Below are 24,680 nucleotides of genomic sequence, written 5' to 3'. Positions count from 1 at the left end.
TGGGCCTTTCCTCGTTATATTTATGGATAGGCGGGACTTGAAGTGGTTTTGGTTGAGAATCCCTGGTTCAAAAGATGGAAATGGTTTCCTGCCATGTCTTACAACTGATGATAACCCCCATCGTTCAATAGAAGCTGGGGAACTGTGATAAGACCCTCTTAAGATCCCTTTTTTCCAAGGCCCAGATACCAAATCAGACAGCAGTCCTCTCTATGGCAGCAAGAGTCATTAGCGGGATGCTCTTTTTGTGCGGATGTCAGTTGCGTCTTTGTACCATCACTCCCATCTGCTGTTTGGGTTTATGGAGATGCATAACGGACATGGAAAGAAAACAAACTGGAGGAATCAAAGAAGGCAGCGCTGCTTTGATCTACCTGCAGATTAGTGTGTAATGTTTAGAGATCCAGCATTTGACATCACAGTGGTACATTACACACTCCCACACACACACACGCACGCATAAGGAAGTGTCCCTGAGTGTGTCGGTGTGGGGTTTGGGCTTCTTGGTCATGCTATTAACAAACTGGAATGTCTGCTCAGCTAAGTTGTGTCTAACAAGAGGATGGAGAAAACTGAAGGCGAGAAACAAGGCTTAGACAGACAGAGGGCAACAGGTGAACGGAGGAAATACTTAAGAAATACTTCACCATGAGCAGCTGTGAAGCGCTTTAGTGGTGCTGACAAAATACAAGCGTGTTCCCTCATTGCATTAGCATGCTTTAACTCCCTTGCTGAATGGTCAAAAAAATAATGTTAATCCAGCAGCAGGAGCTCAATGTTGCCGTGAGCCAGCGTGTTTGCTGTAATGAAACCCACATGTAGTTCATTCTCAGAATTGGTGTGCCTTTTCCTCTGTTTGTCTTGTGATACATATCTGATGTGAAGCAGGTGTTCCTGCAGTTTTCCTGTGGCACATTAGAATCAATCTTACCGGAAAAAAAAAAATCTTTAGAAACCATATGAGAAGTGGTGAAGTGAGATGGAGTGAATGAGAGGGTGAGAGAGAAGCAGAGTGGGCATGATGTAGTGGGCCACACATGTACAATACACTATAGAGGAGAAAAAGAGCTCTGGGACAGGCACGTCAGGCTGTGAGGTCCAAAGAGTGGAAACTGTGCTTCCTATGGTTTCCCATAGTTTTAGAAGCCCCATATTGATTCATTTATCCTGAGGTAATTCAGAGAAGGGGGTGTGAGAGAGAAAATAGGGAGAGACGGTAAAAATTGAGGCACAGATAATGTATAGCAGAACTGAGGGCCCCACAATACATGGGTCATGATACAACTTGTATCACAAAACATTGCAATAGTCTAAAGAATTGACTGAAAATATATAAATAGAGCTTAAAATGCAAATTCCTGCATAACATCTGGGTAGACTGACTAAAAATGCAGCATGATATATGATAAACAGGGTGACAAACTGACTCAGAACAGTTCAAAATTACAATAACAGTTTATTGAGACAGCAGAAGGCCTGTTTAACACAATGCAATCAAATATACATGTTATAATGTGTCAAAATAAAGTGCATAAGTGATAAGTATCAATTAGTATCAATTAATTATCAGTATTGCACGGCTTTTGATGTAGCTTTGAGCAATTTGTACTATGTCAACAGTGTGTGAGGTTGTGCATCTATTTCAGGAAGGTCTGATCATGTTATTAAAGGAAAAAGAGGATAGCTGTTTTGTGTGTGTGTGTGAGAGGGAGAGATAAACAGGGAGAGACTGATGTGGGTTGTGTAGGTGTGTACTTTCTGCCCGTGCCTCCAGAGTCTCTGAGCCTCGACAGGCTTTTGGCTGAACGCCTTGCACGTGAGTGAAGCAACAGCTGGCTGACGGAGGGCGGGAGGAGGGAGGGCAGCGTCGGAGGAGAAGGCAGTGCAGGCCAGTTCCCAGGCCCTGGCCTCTGGAGACCCCAGAGGAGAGGAAAGGAGGAGGGGTGGGGGTGGAGAGATGTACTGAGAGGACTGAGGCCAGCTGCATAAATGTCCTGCTGCATGCCTGCAGTGCTACAAAGTCAAAACGTGACCCTTGGTCTGACTTAGCAAAAGCCAGATTACGGGAAATGATAAAGCAGTGTGATGCTTCTCTCTACTGTCAACAACATCATCAGTGAACTACATTTTACTCCATCTGGGTGCCTCAAACATTTCTGATGAAGTGCAGCCATCCATAAATGTATACTGTCAAATCAAAATTTGCTATAGCTAATAAAAAACGCACCTGGTCTTTTGAATGGTATCTGCATCTGATTTTAGGAGTCTTTTACTGCTCACAGTGGGGATTTATTATGTTTCTCGGATCATGAGTGGAATGGAAGAATGAAAGATAAGGCCTGAATCCAGACAGTCTCTTTAGTGGACATACTGCTGCTTTAAGAGTGGCATTTTCACACTATCGCCGCTTTATCTTGCAAGCACAAACCTAAGTCCCTATTACATAACTGCAAAATGGTTGTCTTTTATGTGATATATCATTTGATCATTAATTTTGACGCTTACTTTTCTTCTTTTCCAGGGGTGCGGGGCATCATGTGGGAAATGCGATTGCAGTGGTGTGAAAGGAGCAAAGGTGAGACTTCTGTCCATTTCTTGTGTTTGCTATCAATCAGTCATCAAGCACTTCTTCCATATTAAATATATAACTCAGCCTGCCATTGATGACTGAGAGTACAGAGGTGTTTTATTCAGGCTCCTGGTCCGGTGTGAGGCTCCGGTTCTGTATGTTCATAGCAGGCTATAAGCAGCTGTCACGGTGCTTGTTATGTTCTGACTAATGGGTGAACAGCTCAGTGTGAGCCGGGCCTGGGTGGAAAACAGTGGACGGGACTCAGTCACGGAGCAGAGACCGAGACGGGAAGGAGGATCGGGTTGAATTAGAGCGTGTCCGGGCACACAGCTGGGCTGAAGGCCTTGATCCCAGCAGACGGAGCAACACTCTCTGATATACACACTTAGGCAGCAGGGACACTCGCCATGCTCTGCCTGTGAGCCTGTTAATTGCTGACCTGAGAGCTGCCGTGGGCTGGTATTCACTGACTTGGGCTGGGGCAGTTTGAGCTAGATGTTTTTATTTTGTTAAAATGGCCTTTCAGACAGTAACACCTTCCCTTTATTCCATTATATTTGACACTAATGCTTGGCTTTTACCTCACTAATGGTAAAAGCCAAAAAATTACACAGAGGTAAAATGTATATATTCTTTACAGATATGTGCTTAGATACTTTATACATAAATCACATTTGATTGACTGAAGAAGTGGATTACCAGCAAATTTAGTGGAACATTCACCCTTCAAAGGAACTAAAAAACTAACCGGATATATTTTTTACTGCAGCTCCTCCGGCGTATGTACATTTTGGCTTAGTTATATCAGAGCTTCGCAGTGTGTTGTCTATCCTCTTTGTGCACCAGTCTGCCCTTTTATGGATCATTCTAACAGAAACGGTAGCCAAACATTCAGCTCACCAAAAACAACAGAGGCACTGACTGTGTTCAGTGGAGACTGGCCAAACCGCTGAAGCTTCAAAGCTCCGCTGCGCTTTTAAAGGTGTCGAAGGCCCTGAAAACAGCTTTCCCCAACTCTCCTGTGAGCTTTATTTTCAATCACATCACTTCCTGATACCCTACAGTTAACGGTTGCCTTGGTAGCCAAGTCCCTGTCATGATTCCCAGGGTTCACAATGCATTGTTCTTCCTCAGTCAGGAATGTTGTGGTTTGGTGAATAAAGGTCAGCTGGAGCTGGATCCAAAAATCACTGTGTTTGTGGCTGCTCTCCTCTCCACGGCCTAGTTTTACATGTTGCTCTCATGCTGGGCAGCCCAGAGATGGTTTTTCAGGTTACCAGAGCAGAACATGAGGCCCTCAGGAGAATTATGCTGCCATCTAGTGGTACTTAGAGAAGTTACATGCTCCAGAATGTTTGTGGCATGATACCTCTGATAGAGATAAATATAATGAAGATAAATATGTATTTCCATTTAAATTGCCCCCAAAATGTCTGTAGTTTTTATGATTAATTATTTGATTGTTTTTAAACTCATTACAATGAAAAAAAAAAAAAACTTAAGCATAAAACTCGCTGCCAGTGCCTTTCCATACTCATTTATCTGCTATTGCCCTTTTCATTTGTATTTTAATGTTGTCTGACACTCAAACAAACTCAAGCAAACAAAACAAAAATGAACAACTACAAACTACAAAAATATATGTAAAATTATGTTTATTCCCCGCTTTGTATCATCAACCTGATCTTCTTTGTCGCACAGGGTGAGCGAGGATTTCCTGGTCTTCAAGGCAATATGGGATTTCCAGGGATGCAGGGAAATGAAGGGCCACCGGGGCCAATGGGCCCCAAAGTAAGGACACACACACACTCACACACACACACACACACACAGAAATTGGCTCACATAGAACCAAGATGTTGTCTCAATAGTTATTCTGTATAAGGGATGAAGTGTTTTTGAAGTCCCAAAAAAACACCATGTAATTGGACAAAACACATCAATCCAAGCAACCCAACTTACTGATGTACTAGAATATTACTATATTTTAAAATGGCTCATAAGATTACTGCAATTATAATGCAGAAAAAATGTAAGATACACTCTGTAGAAACAATTTTGGTCAATAAATAAAATAAAAAAAAAAAAAGAAAAAGAAAATCTGTGCAAATATACAATATGTCATTTGTCTTCCCAGGGCGATTTTGGTGAGCCGGGGACTCCTGGACTGAAAGGAATGAGGGTGAGTATCTCCTGCTGTTGTCTGGCTGCACCAACAACACTGAACACTTAATACCAGCCTTCACACAGACTTGGACCAAATGATTGCTTTGGAAGCCATGGTCAAGTGCACAAGCTTCTTCAGTATAACATGATATTGCTGTTGTTTTGTTTTGTGCACAAACAGGATGCTAACCCTTCACTTAGCATATTGTCATTTCACAGTGATGCTGATATGTTTGTCATCTGCAGGGCCCTCCTGGTTTGCCAGGCTTCCCAGGAAACCCAGGATTACCGGTGAGTTCCTTTCTCACATCCTGCTGCAGTCTAGCAAAGAATCTTAATTTAAGCCTAATGTCATTATTATTATTATTATTATTAGTAGTAGTAGTAGTAGTAGTAGTAGTAGTAGTAGTAGTATTTTACTTTTTTTTTCTGCACTGATGTTTTTAGATTTGAAGGGGGAAACTTGGGTGCGATTTGGGACACATTTGGCTGGTTCTGTTGAAGATTTTAAGTGTGTGTGTGTGTGTGTGTATTTCTCATAGGGTATCAATGGAAATGATGGACCCCCAGGTGCACCAGGTATCCCAGGATGCAATGGAACTAAAGTAAGTAAGCCAGCCCTTGAACCTGGTCTGGTTTGAAGCAGACTTATTCACCCAGTTTCTGTGTCCCTTCATTATTATGCATTTTTCATTCATAACATGAATGAATGAGTGCCGGAGTTGTTGCAATTACATTTCACTGCTGCTGTACCTGTACATTCATGCATGTGACAAATAAACCTTGAATCTTGAATCTTGATCTGTTGGTCCCTCCTGATTTTGTTGTTGTGCATCTGTTCCAGGGAGAGAGAGGCAGGGATGGTGCGCCTGGCTTCCCCGGCCTTCAAGGACCCCCTGTAAGCTTTCACAACACATTTCATATCTGGCTGGCAGTGTCTGGCGAAAACATTGTATTTCCAAAATGTAAACTTTTCAGGAATTAAGAGAAACTGCTTTTTTTATATACTGATACTGATATACGGATATGCAAAGGATTTCAACCCATGTAGGGCCCATATAGCTCTATAAAAACCAACAGGGATGCTACAGCTGGTTTTCACATGACAGCAACATGAAAATAAGTTTGGCTATCTCAAAATGTAAACATTTAATGCTACCAGTACCAGATTATATAAATCTGTCTCTGCTGTCATCTCTCCTCAGGGTATCCCGGGACTTCATGGAATGAAGGTCAGCCGAAATCTACAAACCCTTAAAATCTTACATGTGAAGATGTTTGTGAATCATATCTTACCAGTATGAGGCACATGAGTTGTATCAAAAATTTTTGTTTGATCTCCTACAGGGTGACCCTGGTGGTGTTATTGGAGTTGTTCCACTGAAAGGAGAAAGAGGATTCCCTGGCACACCTGGACAACCTGTACGTTATGTGTGTGCGTGTGTGTGTGGGTGTGTGTGTGTAGGGGTGTATGTGAATGTGTAATGATAGCGTGGAAAACAGAACACCTGCTGACACTGTAATCTGAATTCCTGTGTAATTTCAACTTCTTCCCACACATCTCTCGCAGGGAATAAGTGGACCCCCTGGACCTACTGGCCCTCCAGGACCTCGTGGCTATGAAGGACTCAAAGTGAGTTAATGTCACTAGGGCTGGGCTATATAACGATATTATTTCAATACTGTGATGTAAGACTAGGTATCATCTGCGAATTTGGATATATGGTGTTTGTCTCCTTCTGGTTTTCAAGTGCAGTTTTCTGAACTTATATAGACTTATATAGACTGTTGTAGCTGGTCTTTTATAAAAAAATCTCTTGTGTTCAAGTAATCTATGAACGCACCAATCGTCACATCGATATTGAGGTATTCAGTCAAAGATATTGTGATATTTGAATTTGTCCATCACCCAGCCCTCACTGTTAAAGTGATAGACTGTTAATCAGGCTAAAGATGCAGTGATATATATTGTAGCATCGGAAGCTCAGACTCAATGTGCAACATAACTACACATCTGTAATAAAAAGTATAGTATAGTCAGTGAACACAATGTACAACCAGCACCTTCACTGCAAAAAGAAAAAAAAAATTGAATTCAGAATGACTTATCATTGCTCATAAGCTTTGATATAATCCACTTGTTTGACTGACTGGAGAACTGTTTTGTGCAGGGTGAACCTGGCCCCCCCGGCCCTCAAGGAGAGAAGGTAAGACAAACAACACAAAGAGATCTTACAGTCATAAAACAAAAAATCAACCATCGTCCACCTGAGCTCTGACTGGATGTCACAGGAAGCTTTGTTTCTTCTCTCTCCTGTAGGGCGACAGGCTTTCCTTCCAGAGCGAAAAAGGAGAAAAGGTGAGATTTATACCTAACATAAAATCTTAGAAATCAATGATACATATTTTAAGCAATGACAGAGAGAGCTTAGATTATGCATGGTGGTGTAGTTTGGCAAATAAAATCAGTATGGTTTTGATCAAATTAATTTGGGGCACAGAATGGTTTTCTCCTCTGTGCAACTTGACATTTAAGTTTCTGGAACCAGAATAACTTGGAGAAAAGGGAATCTCTACACTGACCCTCTGACAAAAAAATTTACAATTTTGTGTTTTCATACCGAATATTGTCTTTGAGTCCGAAGATGACTGTTATTCTCAATGGTCACCAGACGATGAATTGCAATTTCTCCTTTTTTCCCCAAAATACCCATTAAATTTCCAAGCCCCCAAACCAGTAATCTCTGTTATTATTCTGTTTGGCAATGGTTCTTGTTGTGGTGCTGCGTTGTCATGGTTGGCCTCTTTCCTTGTAGGGTGACCGAGGTTTCCGTGGCCCACCTGGCCCCCCTGGACCTCCATCACAAGAAGTGGGAGGACCAGGCATCACGCAGTCCCTACCTGGACTTCCGGTACTCATTCAGATTTTTCACACTGGCCACAGATTTGACCATTTTCTGCACACGGAACATTGCTGGTGAATGGATGAATGAACAGGTGAATTAAATAGTTGCTCTGTTCTTTTGTAAATATGTATTGTTTTTTGTTTTTTTTTTTTAAACAGGGCGAGAAGGGAGCTCCAGGAGAGAAAGGAGAAAAAGTTAGTATTGTCATTTCAAGTGTTGTGGTACATGAATCACATTATGGTGTAATTTTGAGGAATTTTTCAGTTTTCCTGCTGTTTCTGGCATTGATCGCTTGATTTCTCTCGCAGGGTTTTTGCCTTCCATATGCAAATGATGTCAAAGGCGACCCCGGCTCACCTGGACCAAGAGTGAGTCGCAAAAATTAATAGATTTCACTTTTGTGGTACAGTCAATTAAGATGAATACTCATGTTGTTCAAATTAGAGCTTTTGGCGCATTTTAAAGGTACAGTCAAACAGTTATTTGGTAGAACTATTTTTTTTAAAAAAAAACCAAAAAAAACAAAACACATAACCTCAAGCTCTTACAAATTGATTAACGACATGCATGCGAACTCATTAGGAAATACTATTAAGCTATTAGCTAACTTAAGACATTAAATAAAATAATACTGATGTTATTTCAGATGGGATCACCTGTATCCTGTTACTGAGCTGTAAATTTCAAAATTCTAAATTAAATTCTTCTCTCAAATTGGTCACATAGCTTTTTTTGGACCCGACAAAGTAAATCTCCAGGAGAAAAAGTATGAACTAGCTGAGAGTGAAAGCTGAAAGTGTCATGTTGGAATGGAGTCTCTAGCTCTATCCGAAATATTGGAGATAATGCTACTACTGCTGTCACTGCTATTACTGATAATAATGATGGCACAGAATTACTGCCTGGCAACACTGTAATGTGTTTCTGTTTGTGTGATTTTAGGGAAAGCCCGGCAAGGATGGAGAAGATGGGCTGAAGGTAATGATGATTCACTGTATGGTATTTTCTGGCTTTTCTACCCTCCTGTTTGGTTTTATACCAGAGGGTATCCTGCCCTGTCCTAATGGCTGTGCCCTCTCTCATACAGGGAGAAAAAGGTTTCCCTGGAAATCCTGGCTTCTCTGGGCTGCAGGTAATTAATGCACCCTTTATTCACTTGAGCTGAACATGACGTTGTATGCTTTAACATGAAGTCACAATCAAACAGCATTTCTAGAGTCAGTTTTATTTGATAGGAGGGGTGTGATTGTTTGAAAATGTCATGGTTTTATTGGTTGAAATGTTTGTTAATGCCTACTGGTTCAGCCTGTTTTTCAGGAAGTCAACGTAACAGGATTTCAATATTACAAAAAACACAAGTTGAAGTTTCATTTTGATTTTGATTTTTTTTCAAATTTTCTGTCCTTTCTTAGGGTGAAAAAGGAGAAAGAGGACCACCAGGATATGTAAGTATTCTCTCTCTCTCTCTCTCTCTCTCTCTCTCTCTCTCTCTCACACACACACACACACACACACACACACACACATACTCAATCACATGAAACATCTTTCCTTTTAATTAAAGAGCAGCAATTCCAAAAAGTACCCTTAGATGGCGCCATGTTTCCATTCAGCTAAAATTCATTAACAGGAAAGCCACACACTGCAGAGGTGATGATGAGGTCCAGAGTCAAATGTGTTTAAAAATCAGCTGATACGCTCACACAGGCTATTAATTTCCTCCACATGTAACTAAATATCCTTCAGGAAAACAAGAAAGAAAGAAAGAAAGAAAGTTTGTGTACACTGAAGAATTAACAATCAATACTCAAACAACATAAAATAAGTGATCTCAATAGCACTTCACAAAAACAATAAAAATAATGAAGAAAACAAATATAAATCAAGAAATAAAACAAATAAAAAGATAAACTTGTGAAATAATCAGTAATCACATCTTATAATAAATGCTATATCATGGAGGCCAATCCAGTCTCCTGAATTCATGAATAGTGCTTTAAAGTCTCATAAATGTGACAGAAATTTACCACTAAAGGTGTGAAGTGTGTGAAGTGCACCCCTGAGAGATTCCTTTGGTACAAAATTTGTTAGATGATTACCACCTGCTGGGAGCGCTACATCTCAAATTCATGTTTTCTTGTCACAATGTGGGTGTTTTACCTATTCATATTTTGAGAGGATGTGATTTGGTATTGTGTTGTCACTTTAGGGTGAAGGTGCTCCTGGTCCACCCGGTCTACCTGGAGAAAAAGGATCACAAGGAGAGAAAGGTATGGCGAGGATATCAGGATATGCCACCAAACACACAAACAGACTCACACACTATGGATCAGTCTCCAAGATATCCATCTTTTGTCATTTGCTCTTATCTACAGGTTATCCAGGTTATCCAGGAGATCCTGGTCCACCAGGTAAAAGAATCAGTTTGTTCTTCAAAAGTCAGGATGTAATAGCAACAGCCTGAGTTAATTTTCTGCATGAGAAACAGGAGCTGACCAGAGTGACGGACTAACTGTTGCTTTCCTGTCTTGTCCTTCAGGCCGGCACATTGAAGGGCCTCGAGGAGAGCAGGGTCAGAAGGGAGACCTGGGTCTGAAAGGAGAGAGGGGGCTGGATGGAGAGTCGCTTATTGGACATCCTGGACAACAGGGGCCACCTGGACCCCCTGGACCTCCTGGACCCCCGAGTAAGCCTCATCATAGACTTTTACAAGCGTTTCTGCAAGTGACGCCAGTGTTGTGTGTGCACAGTCTCCAGATGTGAAACAGATAATAATGTACTTTTTTTTTATCTGTGTGTGTGTGTGTGTGTGTGTGTGTGTGTGTGTGTTGTCATCTGGCCACTCAGCTGACTTTGGGGAATGCAACATTGAGAAAGGATCACGCGGTCCACCTGGACCTCCAGGGTTACAAGGAGAGCTTGGACAGAAAGGTATCACTACTGATCAATAGCATTGATAAATGAACTGATCCATGGCAATTCTTTCTGCTGTTCCCTCTGTGAAACACACTTCTCTTTCATCAGATTTGATATGATGAAATTTGATAGTTTCATATGGATTACACGTTTCTGTGCTTCCCGTCAGGTGACAGAGGAGACACCTGTGTTCACTGTGAAGTCCTCGGTGGCCCTGGATTACCTGGACCCCAAGGCCCTAAAGGACAGCAGGGTGAGCATGTGTGAGGTTTGCACAGAAGCCAAAGGAACAAAACACACTCACAGACATAATGCTGAAGGGTCGAGTTCTCATACAGTGAAATGAGATAATGAAGATTTCTTCCAGTTTGTCGTTTCTCAAAACTTCTGCTCTACACACAACCATTAATTCAGACACTTGTTTGTCTGTCTTGTATGCTTTTTTCCCTATATTTATTGATTGAGCTAAGAGGCAACATTAAACCTGTCTTTCATTCCATGGCAGGATATCCGGGACCGGCGGGTAGTAAAGGAGATAAGGGCCCAATTGGCACTCCTGGATTACCTGGAAACCCTGTGAGTAGAAAGCAGCTCTGTGATGGTTCCACTCACAACATGATCTAACGGATCAGATGTTTTCACAGTTCATTAAACATTTCATTGAGTAAAATATTGCAAGAGAAAAATTGAAAAATATCCCTGTGTCCATGGGTAAGATAATTTCACATGACCCTTGAATTAAGTGTCATTTTCATGACATAAAATGTGTGAAACTCCACTGAGAGGAACTGGAGTTATGCCTTTGGCAGATTTTTTTCACTTGTTTTTTTTTTTTTTTTTTTTAGATAGAATATTAGACTTTACAACTTTTTAAGACTGGCATTTCCTCCAGTACACAGCAAATTATCATAATCTTTGGTGTTCACCTTTGCGCAGGGAACACCAGGAAGTCCTGGTTTGATGGGTGAGCCCGGTGCTGTCGGTGCTCCAGGTGATATCTTCATCGCTCCTGGCCTGAAGGGTGACAGAGGTGTGCCAGGTGCTGCTGGCTCACCTGGACTGCCAGGGGTGGATGGACTGCCAGGGAGAGACGGCATCCCGGGATTACCTGGCCTTAAAGGAGAACCTGTAAGTGGATGGTGTGTGTGTGGTTTGTATGATGAGGAGGAGTATCAGGATATGGCAGCATAAGCTAAGCCACTAGTACAAATGATTGCATTTTATCTAATACAAAGCATCTGCAGGACCCTTGATTCTGCAACGGGCAACGCCTTTAAACCTTTTACAAATACACTTGAACAGTTGTCTTCATATTGCTTTAACTTTATTAGTCTGTGTTTTCCCTTTCTTTCTCTTCTTTATTCATTGGTAACTGTTCTATTTCTTGCTCACTCTACTCTTATATCTTGTGGAATGGACGTCCCTTCTTTCTGATCCTCCTTGCAGGCCAAAGAGGGCATTAAGGGTGAACGTGGATTGGATGGGGACCCCGGTCTGATCGGTCCCCCAGGAGAAAGGGGCCCCCCTGGACTGCCAGGCTTCGGTCGACCAGGACAGCCTGGAGAGAAGGGCAGCGAGGGGAGACCCGGTGTTCCCGGAGTCCCTGGACTTCCCGGTATGTGTATCGTTCACTGACATAAACTCACAGACAAAAGGACCAACACATACAGATACTCAAAGATAACCCGAGTAACAAGCAGCCACCTACAAAGACAGTTGCAAAGCTTCTCTTCTCTTCTCTTCTCTTCTCTTCTCTTCTCTTCTCTTCTCTTCTCTTCTCTTCTCTTCTCTTCTCTTCTCTTCTCTTCTCTTCTCTTCTCACTGCAAAGGTTTCCAGAGCTTGTCACTTTACATTGATCCAGTTTCTAATGGTTATGGAGAATCTATAAAATGTTCTGTGTACTCTCTAGTGGATGTGATCGAATGAAAATATAGTGAATAATAGCGACTTTAAATAATATTTGAACAAGTACAAGCACACAAAAAGCTACTCTATTGCCACAATATGAGTGAATGAATCAGTTGCTTCCACCCTTGAAGGCTTTAGAGCTGCTTTTAAAGAGGATATGGCAGGGAAATATCTCAGACTCGGCAAATGCACATATATAATATATACACACACATATATAATCTAAAAATGTTAAATATTACCTCTCCTCCATCAGGTCAAAAAGGTGAGCCAGGCAAAGGTGTGGCCTCCCCTGGGCCTCAGGGTGTACCTGGACCACGAGGACAACCTGGTTTACCTGGATTTCAAGGTGGGTATCACCATATTCAGCATGTATTCATTATACTTTTTGCTAAAAAATTGTTTTGTATTCAGTTATCAGTGTTACCTTTTCCTTATCTCCTTATCTTCTAATAAAACTGGAGTCTGCCATATTAAAAACATGGTATCATCATGGTTTATTGCATCAGGTCTTCACTGTCTTAGAGTCTGTCAGTTTCAGGGCAGCTCTCCTGTTAGGAGTTGTTCCTGTCTAATGTACAGCTTATCTTTGGCTGCAGGCGACAGAGGACTCCCCGGAAACCACGGGTTGCCAGGTTTCCCTGGACAAAAAGGTGACTCAGGTCTCCCTGGAATTGGATTACCAGGCCCACCTGGCCCTAAAGGTAGGAGGACACATTTGCTGTATGTTGACCTTCCTACATCACATGGTCATCCTCAACAGAATCCTAAACAAATTTTACATGATAACACTCAGGGGAAACTTTTGGTCCATGTTTTCAGGCTACTCTGGGATCCCTGGAGCTGCAGGTTTACCAGGAGAACCAGGAAAACCAGGACAAGATGGCCAGACAGGAAAACCTGGTGTACCCGGACAAAAAGTGTGTACTACATTTACTTAATCACATGACCAACTAGGAGCTTTGACTGTGATGTAAAATCAGCTCAGTGTTGAGACATGAACCAGTGCTTATTTGTACCCCCTGCAGGGTGAACCAGGGAGAGGTTTGCCCGGCCCCAAAGGCTCGCAGGGCCCCCCTGGAGTTACCGGCTATCCCGGAGAGAAAGGTAACATTGGGCTAACTGGTGTTCCTGGTAAAGAGGGAAACACCGGACCACCTGGACCTCAAGGATACAAAGGTAGGATCACTTAAAAAGATCCAGTTTCAGTGTGAAGTGCAGTTTCATTACTGAACCGGGTGTTACAGGTCTATTTACCATCTTTCTGTTTTTTTACCTTCAGGTGACTATGGACCCCCAGGACCTCCTGGAGCAGGTGGACCAGCTGGCCCTCCAGGACAAGGTGTGCCTGGTACCCCTGGAGTCCAAGGACCACCCGGAGAGCCTGGACCATATGGTGAGTAAAAACACTCAAACATTACACAACATATTCAGATCCAGGTGCATACACTTCAATTCATTCAGCTGACTGTTACAGTAATCGATGCTGTGGATGTTACTGAATATATTTTAAACTCTGTGTGTGTGTGTGTGTGTGTGTTCATGTTTGTGTAGGTAGGGAAGGTGTGAAGGGAGAAAAGGGCTACCCTGGTCCTCCTGGTCTGGACATGCCAGGGCCTCAGGGAGAGAAAGGATCTCCTGGCTTCGCTGGACTACCAGGGGGCAAAGGGTTGCCAGGGCGACCAGGCGCTGCGGGCAGGGATGGACTGACCGGAAGCCAAGGTGAGGCTGACAAACAGCAACACTCGACATGAAAAATAATAGAAAAAATAAATATATCACACTTATGAAAGGATTTGCAGAAGAGCAAAATAAGTCAAATGACATAAAAAATAAGTCCATAAAAAGAGTTTTAAGAGGGGGTTCAAAAGTAAGACTAAGTGCTTCGGCAAGTCATTTTAAAGTCTAGGAGATAGCAAATGCTGAACACTTGTTTTTAAACTACACAGTGAAACAGCCAACAACTCAACTCTAAGCTGCTCCCCCTAATGAGCTCAGGCTACAAGCTGGCTCATATCAAGTTAAAATGCCTGCGATATAGCTTGGTCTGAGACCTACAGTATATCTGCGTCAAGATATATCCAGTCACTGTACAGATGTTGAAATCAGGAGCAAGCTAAAAATACTTTTTTGTGTTTTACCTTGGACTGTCTGCAGAAAAGGGGCAGGAGTGTTATGACTGGCAGGAATACAGAGGGTCACAGTGGCCAAAACGGGAGGAGAAATAATAAGATAATAAGCATGATAAAAGGCAGTGTTGTTCTGTAAACACATTGCAAGCCATGAAACATCAATCAACAGTAGATGTAATCTTGGTGTGTGTTGGTCTTTTTGCCAGGCCCTAAAGGAGAGATGGGCTTCATTGGGTCCCCGGGATCACAAGGACATCCTGGGGTGCCTGGCTCACCTGGATCTCCCGGTCTGAGAGGTGAGACAGAAGTTTTAACTCTCAGAGTACTTTACAGAGTTCACAATTTGTAGTACTGTGTTTTCAACTTGACTGACCAGAGACTACAGAACCCTTCTATTCAGATTTAGGACAGTCAAGGAAAGTGATAATCCCCTTTTCCACCTTCCCTCTCAGGTGATCCTGGTATTACTGGACCAAGAGGAGAAGCGGGTGAGCGCGGACTTAAAGGAGATAGGGGAGAGCCGGGTTTGCAGGGACCTCCTGGGAACATGAGTGAAGTCAACATGGAGAAAATGAAGGGAGAAAAGGGAGACAGGGGAGACAGAGGTAAGAAGCCAATGGCTAGAGCTGATATACAAGACATGTGTGACCAAAAAAAAAAAACAACAACCTGTTTTGTCTTGATAATTTTCATGTAGTCTCATCTTGCCTCATTAAAACATACTCACTAACAAAAGACTTGAAATAGTTTATTGTATGATGCAGAACAAAGATGACATATTAAGCATCTGGAGGGAAGGTTGAGCGAAGAGGTGATGAGAGTTAAGGGATGAAGGGTCAAGGCTTAGGGGATGAAGTGATGGAGGGAGAAAGTTAAAGGGATGAGGGAAGGATAAGTATGAGAACAGATGGGTGGAGTACGATGATTGGCTGATGTAGACCGGAGGCTGGATTAAAGGAGGAATCAAGGGAATAGAGACTCTGAGTGGGAGAGCCATCTCCTCTGGCAATCTCATAAGATTGAGTCCTCAGTGGTTCCTATATTCAACAATGGAGAGAGGAGAAAAGGGGGGGTTTGTCCGAGAGGGATGCAAAAACTGAGACAAAGGGGAACAGATTAAGGTGTGCCTTAATACTTTTTGTGCAGACATGGGATGTGTTTGAGGCATGGTCTTTGTTCCCAAACTTAGTTGTAAAATTTCATTTAATATTCATTATTCCCAATTCCCAATTCTTAATCTAGATCCATAATTTAGGAAACACCACCACATATAGCATCATATGCATATTTCCTGCATATCTCAGTGTCCACGTATGGTTCATGCTTTTCATTCAATTTTCTTCTCAGGTGACCCTGGTATCACTGGAGCGAAGGGCTTCCCTGGACAGCCTGGAGACCCTGGAATGCCAGGGAAAGATGGAGAGGCTGGTTTACCTGGACAGCCAGGTGAGCTAGCTGACCAGTAACTGCACACCAATATGTGTGTCTGTTCTTTTAAAAGCACATTTAAATACTGCAGAACTAATGCAGATTATTTTAACTATATATATATATATATATATATATATATATATATATATATAGCAAAGGAAGAATAACTAAATTCCAAGCATGGTGGGGTTTTTTTCCAGAAGATTTCACAAGTGTTTGTAACTCATTATCTCAGGTGATAAAGGAGACCCAGGTGTTCCTGGAGAACCTGGTGTTATTGGACCACCCGGACAGAAGGGCAGTGTAGGAGAGATGGGAATACCAGGTAAGCATGCTCAACTATAACACCCTTCATCCAGCAAGTCTGACATTTAAAGCCAGTCTGTGTATGTGTGGGTGTGCATGTGCATGTGTTATGAACATGAAATCTAATCCTGTCAATGCAGACCGCATGTACTAAGCATCTTCAGTGCAACGGAAAGCTCATGTTACAAGAGGAAGATTTTATTTAATGGACGCAAGCATTATAAATATTTAAAATCTGTGTGTGTATGTGTGTGCGTGTGTGTGTGCAGGCCCATCTGGTCCAAAAGGAAGCAAAGGAGATGTGGGCACACCGGGACATCCTGGGTTCAGAGGCACAGATGGACTGAAAGGAGAGAGGGGAGTAGCCGGTGAGCCAGGTATTGGCTTTCCAGGTCCTCCAGGAGAGAAGGTAAAAGCCTATTGGCTTTAATGACAGTTTGCATGCTACTGATATGATAGAAAGACTTTTTTTTCTCCCATACTTAGCCTCCCATACTTCCTCTCATGCCTGACTTAACAATTCACCAATGCTTTGCTTCACTAGGGCCCGACAGGTGAGACAGGACAACCAGGCACATCAGGAGAGAAGGGTCAGAAGGGTTCTATGGGAGTGCCAGGCATGCCAGGAGTTCCAGGAACTAAGGGAGAAATAGGAGCCACTGGCTATCCAGGTTAGGATTTAATTCTACCTCTCTGTCAGCAGGCAGAAGTGTCCTTTTCGTTACCTAGGAATAGTAGTTATATTGCTGTTAATGTGGTATGCTTGTGTTGCACAGGCCAGCCTGGTAGACCAGGTGATAGGGGCAACCCCGGGTTGCCTGGTTCTTCAGGAGAGCCTGGTCGTGAGGGTCGGCCTGGTACGTAACCGAGTTGCTTATTATGATATCTTACATGAATGCAGCTAGTCAGACTGATACATGTAGTAACAGATACACACATATCTGCACAATCTGATACATGGTCATGAGTATGATTGGTAAGACCATCAGGTAAACTTGCTCTCCTCTAGGTGAACATGGCCTGCAGGGTCCTCCTGGTCCGACTGGAGAGAAAGGAGAGCCTGGAGTAGACGGTATCCCTGGATCCTCAGGAGAGAGAGGAGACCCAGGTCAGTGTTGGACGAGTTCACAGAAGGCATGGGCTGAAAATCTGGGCTTGACATATCCTACACATCACTGCTGCTCATGTGTTATGTACGTTGGAGACTGAGGGAACCGTACATTTATTGAAAATGATAATACACTCTGCTCTTTGCTCTTTGAGGGAGCTCCTAAAGGAATCCTCACAGCCCAATGAATTCTACTTAGAGCAGTAATCTCCTTCTGAATCACCTGAATCATAGCACAGAAAGCAGTAGGCATTGTAAACATGCTTGAACATAAATGCCAACAAAACCCAGCATGTTTGAAAATACCAGCAGCACCACTTTGAACAGTTGTATGCATATGATTAGATAAGCCACTCAGCTGCTTATTAATCAGCTGACTATGACCGGTGCTGTCCTTTTGTGCAGGTTTACCTGGTAGAGGTTTCCCTGGGACACCTGGAGAGAGTGGTGCCAAAGGTGAGAGCCCATCCCTCCTTGACTTATATCAGCCCTCATCCACTGCAGTTAAACACAGCTTTACATATTACGATGTGGCTTTCTTATTCACTCTCCAGGTGACAAAGGTAGTCCTGGCTTCCCTGGTACTCCTGGTCATCCAGGTATCCCCGGCATCAAAGGTGACAAGGGAATTCCAGGACCAGCGGGTGCCCAGGGTGAGCCTGGAGAGAGGGGCCTGCCAGGAATCTCTTTAGAAGGTCCTAAAGGAGAAAGAGGAGAAACAGGACAACCAGGAGAAGCAGGTACACTGCATATACACTACATCAGAAACACTGTCAATAGGTGCATGAGGACCTATTTCCAAAATGTATCAGTATCAGCCACTATCATGAGTGAAGAATGTCCAAACTGGAATGTATAGATGGGCATCTTATGCTGCAGTGGGAACGAGCCTAACATGTTGTTTTTGTCTTACCTTCTCTAACAGGATCCACAGGAGCTCCAGGACTTCCTGGTGTGCCAGGCACGGAGGGCCAAAAGGGAGATAAAGGAGAGCAGGGTGTCCCTGGCATCCAGGGGGAGATAGGGATTAAGGGTGACCGGGGAACTCCAGGATCTCCTGTAGGTCAATTATAGAGTTGGCTGGCATTTTCCCTTGACTCACACTTTGACTGTAAATATCAAAAATTTTATATGCCTGTGGCACAGTTCCTGTCCTCTCTAGACGCTTAAGAACTGTATGTGTGTGTTACAGGGACAACCTGGTCTTCCAGGCGTTAATGGACTGAAGGGAGAGATGGGATTGCATGGAGTACCTGGCTTCCCAGGTGAGTGTGTAGTATGTTCTGTTTAATATGTGTACTATATGTTAGTGCATATGCATTTGTATGTGAAAGTCAGCATATTTTTAGGTTTATGAGCAAAGTGATATGTTGATGACAGGAAAAAGACACTAACTCCTGTATGCCTACTCTAGGTTCCAAAGGAGAGGTTGGAGTGATTGGATTCAAAGGAGAAACTGGAGACAGAGGATTCCCAGGAGAAAAGGGTAAAAAACAGGAAAATACAGTTATACTACAGTGTGGTTATATTTAGGAGAACTATCACTGTTTCACACCACGAAGTCGCTGTGTCTTATAATTCTCTCAGTGCTTTGTCAGATCTCTGATATCCATCTGAATATCAATATGAGCAACAGGATGATCTCTTGTGATTCTAATGAAACAATCTATTTCAGGTAATGAAGGCCCCCCTGGTCCTCCTGGCCCCCACACCTTCATCAAAGGAGACATTGGGTTCCCAGGGATACAGGGGCCCCAGGGACCACAGGGCCAACCTGGGTTTCCTGGACAGAAAGGACAGCAAGGTGAGATTTTGTATAAAAAACTGAGAGCTGATATCTGTTGCATCATTATTTCCATTGCTGTAGGGTCAGCAATTTTCTCCTGCTGACCTGTCTTTCTCATCCGTGATCTAATTATCCTACTATTTCCTAAGGTGTGATGGGTATCCAAGGGTCAAAAGGTGATGATGGCCACCCTGGGTATAATGGTCAGCCAGGAGCAAAAGGAGAACCTGGTTTGACCGGACCATCAGGTGAGACATGTGCATGGGTCAAAGGAGCAGGGTTAGAGTAACGTGTGTGTCTAGTCATACTGTCTCTTTTTGAGATTGCTCATCGGTCTGTGTCTGTAGGCCCTAGAGGACTTCCTGGTCCCCCCGGACCTGATGGCGTCCCAGGTCAGGTGGGCCCACCCGGTCCCTCCTCCATGGATCATGGGTTCCTGGTAACTCGGCACAGCCAGACAGTGGAAGTTCCACTGTGTCCTCAGGGCACCTCTCTCATCTATGATGGTTACTCCCTACTCTATGTACAAGGCAATGAACGCTCACATGGACAGGACCTAGGTAAGAAAAGAAGAGGAAGAAAGATAGAAAAAGGAGAAGAGACAATGAGATAGACAAATAAACAGAGTTTGTTGAAAGAGGAGGGTTTAAAGAGCACTTAAAATAAATTGTGCCCATGTGGTTCAGGTACGGCCGGGAGCTGCCTGAGGAAGTTCAGCCCCATGCCCTTCCTCTTCTGTGACATCAATAACGTGTGCAATTTCGCTTCCCGTAATGACTACTCCTACTGGCTCACCTCTCCTGAGCCCATGCCCATGAGCATGGCGCCCATCACTGGCCAAAGCATCAAACCCTTCATCAGCAGGTAGGTCAGCATTTTGCAGAAATTGCCTCATATTGTTCTGTTTTCAGTATTTGTGATACTCATATTTTGGCGTATGTGTGCACAGGTGTGCTGTGTGTGAAGCCCCAGCCATGGTGATAGCAGTTCACAGTCAGACCATCATGATACCACCTTGCCCACATGGCTGGGAGTCTCTGTGGATCGGCTACTCTTTTGTCATGGTGAGGCAAACAGGAAATGGCAGACCTCCCTTCTCACTAACTGTCCCTGCTGATAGTGTGTAGCCTCCCAAAGACCCCAAAATTGTGCCAAGAGCAAATCTTTTATTTCACTCTAACACTACTGCATCAATCAAGCACATACGTCAAATACCAGAATTGTAGTTAGTTGATACCATTACCTGTGAAATTCCATAACTCTCGATACCTGATTTTATTCCACAGCAAGAGATCCCATTCAGCACGCACTGCTTAATTTAAAAATTATGTGTAAACATTACCAGGTAAACAGAAACTTTATGTTTCAAGTATTTAAACATATGGGCTACATTAGAATAAGAACAGCGAGTTATGGAGTGAAGAACCAAGTTGTGTTGATACTATCAATACTGAAAATACTAGTACTGATAATGTTTTCAAAATGTTGGCGTTGACTTGCTTACTAAGAATTGATTCTTGTGACATCCTTAGAGTTGAAACCATGATGTTTTTACATGCCTCCAATGTTTTGATGATAAATTGAATTCTGTGGATCATTACTGTTTTTTCTTGCAACTGGATATATTTTTGTACTTGCCTCCCAACAACACATTAGGGTTCTTCACACATCATTATGTGGATGATGCAAAATTGCCAAAGTTGGATGGAAGTGAAGACTGTTTAGACTCACAAAAAGTGGGAAAAAGTGGAATGAGTATGAAATTTGAAGGTTGGGTGTACATGATGGTCATTGTCGACCCGACGCACTGATCAATTTAGTGGTTAATCCACTTTAGTCCAGCCTAAATTCAATATTTGTCAATTTTTCTCGTACTAGAATCAAACAATAGCTCTAATACAGACATGTTTGTTTTCCTTTACACATTGAGGAACTGACATTGTGTGCATGTTTGTGTTTAGCACACCAGTGCCGGTGCTGAGGGCTCAGGCCAGGCTCTGGCATCTCCTGGTTCCTGCCTGGAGGAATTCCGCAGTGCGCCCTTCATCGAGTGTCATGGCCGGGGAACCTGCAACTACTATGCCAACTCCTACAGCTTCTGGTTGGCCACCATCGAAGACAATGAGATGTTTACGTAAGACACAAACACTTACACTCATACACACATGTACACAGATTACCACTACTATTACTGTTGCCAACTTCTCTCAGCAGTTTAAAGGAAAAGCCCATCCAAAATATCGATATAAATATTTGTCCACTTCGCCCTAGTGCAGTTCTGTGCTCTGTGCGATTTGGCAAGGTTTTCAATCTGCCATGATCTTCCTTGTCTCCCTGCACCCCAATACGGTGGGGCTGGTGGGCATCTGTTTGTGAAAAACAACAATGGGTCTTTCTAAAAACAATGGCACAGATACCCAGCATAATCCACAATCATTTGGGGGCAAATAGTTTGTTGGGAACAATTTCCTGCCAAAGATGTCTGTGTAGGTTCTCAGTCACCCAGGTCATGGTTATCCACGTAGGGTTGACGTTTCACTTCTCATTCAAGAAGCTTCTTCAGTTCTAATAGACTGGTGGTGAATGACGGTCGCTAGGGTCTTCCAGGAGTGAGTGGTTGTCGTTGGGGTCACGAGAGGCCAAGGGTGTGTGGTCCTCTTCTGTTGAGAGATGGTTTCTCTATCTTGACATAGATTGCTCCCTTCACCCCTTTTTCAAACCATCTGTCCTCTCTATCCAAGCTGTGGACATTGTGGTCCTCAAAGGAGTGGCCCGTTTCTTTCAGGTGCAGGGAAATTGCTGAGTCCTGACCTGAGCAGTTGGGCTTCCTGTGTTGAGCCATGTGTTTGTTAAGTGGTTGTTTGGTTTCATCGAGGTACACGTCTGTCAAAACACTGCACCGGACCGCATGCACCAAGTTGCTTTTCTTGTGTTTGGTGTGGTATCTTTTTGGGTGGACAACGAACACTGGTATACTATATCTGTCCAGCCCCAGCAGCTACAAACTAGACATTCCAACCTTGCTAAATCACACAGAAACAGGATGGATAGATTGGACTAGGGTTAACGGGGAAAACATACATCGTACATATATTTTCTGTGTTGTGCATGAGCTGTTCCTTTAACTCAGTTCCCACTTCACCCTAAATGTTTTTTTTCCTCTGAATCTTATTCCAGGAAACCTGTCCCAACAACACTAAAGGCAGGAAATCTCCGAACACACATAAGCCGCTGTCAGGTGTGCATGAAGAGGACATAAACCCTGATTCCCGATCCCTAGCCTTTGCTGTTGTCTGCGATCTGGCTTTACTTCCTGTTTTTAACAACGGATGGTGCTATTTCCCTGTGTGTGTGAGTGGAGAGGGACAGAGATGTGGGTTGCAGAACAGCCAGAGATCAAAGACGAAAGCACACACATCAGAGACCAAAGCCATAAGAGCACGCGGCCCTACGCTCCATGCAGAACACTTAACTAACATGACCACAACATGTCTCTAACGAATGGCACCCAGTTTACCACTGCACTGAGTACATACCCCCCCGCCCCCATGAGTGAACTGGTGCTCATTTTGAAAGGGTTGTTTGTGTAAGTCAGGTGCTATTAAATCTTACCTATGTGCCTTATTTCCACGTTGGTATGATTATATTTTCCCTCCCCACAAATGCCACATCATTTGAGATATAGCTATGTATTACTATTGACTTTCACATCTTTTATCTTTTTGTTAACATGTACTAATGTAAAGGATGGGAGTTACCACTGGTTACACATTCTTGTCATTTGCTAAATCACCATATCTTGCGAGCACACCTACATAACAAAGACTCTGTTGTAAATATACTGCATTGTTTTCTGTTCTAACATTCTTCACCATACTTTCTTCAGGTTAATATTGCTAGTTATTATTGCTTTGTGTGTTATTAAGTCCAATTTTTATTTATAAAATTTATGAGAATATGTTGGACATGAGTGTATCTGAGATGCCATAAACCCAAAACCAGTGACACAGTATGTTGTTCCAGTGGATAGCCGACCCGGTGTCTCATTTCCATGCAAAACAGCACTGAAATAGCATTGGCAGGTGTATGTGTGTGTGTGTGTGTATGTATGTGTGTGTCTGGGTGCGTGCATTTGAGCTGTTTGTTAGTCATGTGTGCTGTGATGTCTGCAAATAAGTTGTTGCACAACCCTGTTGTTGACATAAAAACAAACACATAAGAAATAGAACAGAAATAAACCTTTCACGTACCCACCCTCACGGCTCTTTGTCAGAACATTGTGTATAACAGTTGTGTGTTAAATGATTTATTCTTCTGACATTATGAGAACTTAGTCTGTCCCAAAGAAATGTATGTGTATATACACTGCTTACACATAACTGTACTTGCTTTTCTGCTCATGTACTTGATTGAATCCTCTTTGAGTTACTTTTTTTCACTTGGAGATTTACCAAAGACCTGGGACATGTTTCTCCCTTTACAAGGGTCATCAAGTTACAGTCTTACATTGACATTGTCGTCAAAGACAGGAGAGCACGGCTGTATTTATAAACGCCTGTACAGGTAGAGATCGGCTTATGTTTTATTTCTTCCCCCATAAACTCGGCGGAAACTAAACTTTCTATGTTTTAGACAGGAACCTTTCTACCGTTTCCTTTTCAAAGCTGAGTATTGATGAATGTTGACCAGATGCAAATGTTTCCACTGCTTTTTATAAGTTATAGCAGCTATTCCACACTGACCTCATCTTGTTGTTGTGTCTGTTGTACTCAGTTGTGCTAAAACTGTTTCACGACATACACACAATATTATCAGTATTTGACAAGGAGAGAAACTTGAGTTCAGCGGCAATGTTCTTGGTCTTAGTGTGGAGCATAATTGATTAACAAACAGAGCAAATACTTTATTGACTTTTTATCATTTCCCAGTCCCATACTGTGTAATTCATGCAATAAAATGATTTGTATAAAATATTTGGAATGATTTATTATGTTGCTGTTTGTTTTTTAACCAAGTATTACATGATATCTCAGCTACAGCACCTGGTAAACACCACTAGATGGCAGCATCGGCCCACTTCACTGACAGTAGCTTGCCGTTGGATTCAGTTAATTTCAAACCTTTTTCCATTGGCTGATTCATGGCCCTGCAATGTTTTCTTTTTTCTACTTTTTTCTTGTTTTTTCTGCCACAGGCTAATCTGCCAACAACTGGCAACAAAGTCAGAACTCTGAGGCTGACCTCAAATGTATCTTGAACTCTAATTTCAGTTCAGCCTCTGCAACAGCACTGCCACTCAGAGCGATACCGGCACTGCCTCAGCACTTCTGCTGGGACTGTGGCCAACAAACCCGTTCACCCCACGAAAACACAAACAGATCAATACACTCCACAGAGAACCAGATAACCCCTCCTTTCATCTCCACTCTCGTCTTTCATCTATTACCG

At 42.9% G+C, this 24,680-nt stretch overlaps 1 protein-coding gene across 1 annotated transcript in view; it reads left to right on the top strand.

Moving 5' to 3' along the window:
- The window catches only part of col4a1 (collagen, type IV, alpha 1), a 40,521-nt gene extending 16,321 nt beyond the window's left edge, over positions 1–24,200 (top strand). Inside the window, exons 2-52 of the mRNA XM_030081064.1 lie at positions 2,522–2,575; positions 4,274–4,363; positions 4,710–4,754; positions 4,985–5,029; positions 5,281–5,343; positions 5,583–5,636; positions 5,944–5,970; positions 6,086–6,160; positions 6,309–6,371; positions 6,910–6,945; positions 7,059–7,097; positions 7,555–7,650; positions 7,803–7,838; positions 7,953–8,012; positions 8,587–8,622; positions 8,732–8,776; positions 9,057–9,089; positions 9,854–9,914; positions 10,020–10,055; positions 10,184–10,330; positions 10,492–10,575; positions 10,730–10,813; positions 11,066–11,136; positions 11,497–11,688; positions 12,007–12,175; positions 12,726–12,818; positions 13,069–13,173; positions 13,292–13,389; positions 13,498–13,648; positions 13,752–13,865; positions 14,024–14,191; positions 14,808–14,897; positions 15,054–15,206; positions 15,949–16,047; positions 16,268–16,357; positions 16,608–16,747; positions 16,883–17,009; positions 17,115–17,195; positions 17,348–17,446; positions 17,852–17,902; positions 18,001–18,186; positions 18,372–18,505; positions 18,639–18,711; positions 18,861–18,932; positions 19,122–19,250; positions 19,382–19,480; positions 19,580–19,792; positions 19,919–20,096; positions 20,182–20,296; positions 21,194–21,366; positions 22,410–24,200. Of these exons, the coding sequence (XP_029936924.1) occupies positions 2,522–2,575; positions 4,274–4,363; positions 4,710–4,754; positions 4,985–5,029; positions 5,281–5,343; positions 5,583–5,636; positions 5,944–5,970; positions 6,086–6,160; positions 6,309–6,371; positions 6,910–6,945; positions 7,059–7,097; positions 7,555–7,650; positions 7,803–7,838; positions 7,953–8,012; positions 8,587–8,622; positions 8,732–8,776; positions 9,057–9,089; positions 9,854–9,914; positions 10,020–10,055; positions 10,184–10,330; positions 10,492–10,575; positions 10,730–10,813; positions 11,066–11,136; positions 11,497–11,688; positions 12,007–12,175; positions 12,726–12,818; positions 13,069–13,173; positions 13,292–13,389; positions 13,498–13,648; positions 13,752–13,865; positions 14,024–14,191; positions 14,808–14,897; positions 15,054–15,206; positions 15,949–16,047; positions 16,268–16,357; positions 16,608–16,747; positions 16,883–17,009; positions 17,115–17,195; positions 17,348–17,446; positions 17,852–17,902; positions 18,001–18,186; positions 18,372–18,505; positions 18,639–18,711; positions 18,861–18,932; positions 19,122–19,250; positions 19,382–19,480; positions 19,580–19,792; positions 19,919–20,096; positions 20,182–20,296; positions 21,194–21,366; positions 22,410–22,491 (4,854 nt within the window). The 3' untranslated portion in view covers positions 22,492–24,200. The remainder of the gene's footprint in view (positions 1–2,521; positions 2,576–4,273; positions 4,364–4,709; positions 4,755–4,984; positions 5,030–5,280; positions 5,344–5,582; positions 5,637–5,943; positions 5,971–6,085; positions 6,161–6,308; positions 6,372–6,909; positions 6,946–7,058; positions 7,098–7,554; positions 7,651–7,802; positions 7,839–7,952; positions 8,013–8,586; positions 8,623–8,731; positions 8,777–9,056; positions 9,090–9,853; positions 9,915–10,019; positions 10,056–10,183; positions 10,331–10,491; positions 10,576–10,729; positions 10,814–11,065; positions 11,137–11,496; positions 11,689–12,006; positions 12,176–12,725; positions 12,819–13,068; positions 13,174–13,291; positions 13,390–13,497; positions 13,649–13,751; positions 13,866–14,023; positions 14,192–14,807; positions 14,898–15,053; positions 15,207–15,948; positions 16,048–16,267; positions 16,358–16,607; positions 16,748–16,882; positions 17,010–17,114; positions 17,196–17,347; positions 17,447–17,851; positions 17,903–18,000; positions 18,187–18,371; positions 18,506–18,638; positions 18,712–18,860; positions 18,933–19,121; positions 19,251–19,381; positions 19,481–19,579; positions 19,793–19,918; positions 20,097–20,181; positions 20,297–21,193; positions 21,367–22,409) is intronic.
- Positions 24,201–24,680: the final 480 nt, after the last annotated feature.

The sequence above is a fragment of the Myripristis murdjan genome, chromosome 21 (assembly GCF_902150065.1).
Source record: "Myripristis murdjan chromosome 21, fMyrMur1.1, whole genome shotgun sequence".
In the NCBI taxonomy this organism is placed as follows: Eukaryota; Metazoa; Chordata; class Actinopteri; order Holocentriformes; family Holocentridae; genus Myripristis; species Myripristis murdjan.
Note: the sequence above shows the minus strand (reverse complement) of the source record. Positions and strands in the feature narration are given on the sequence as shown.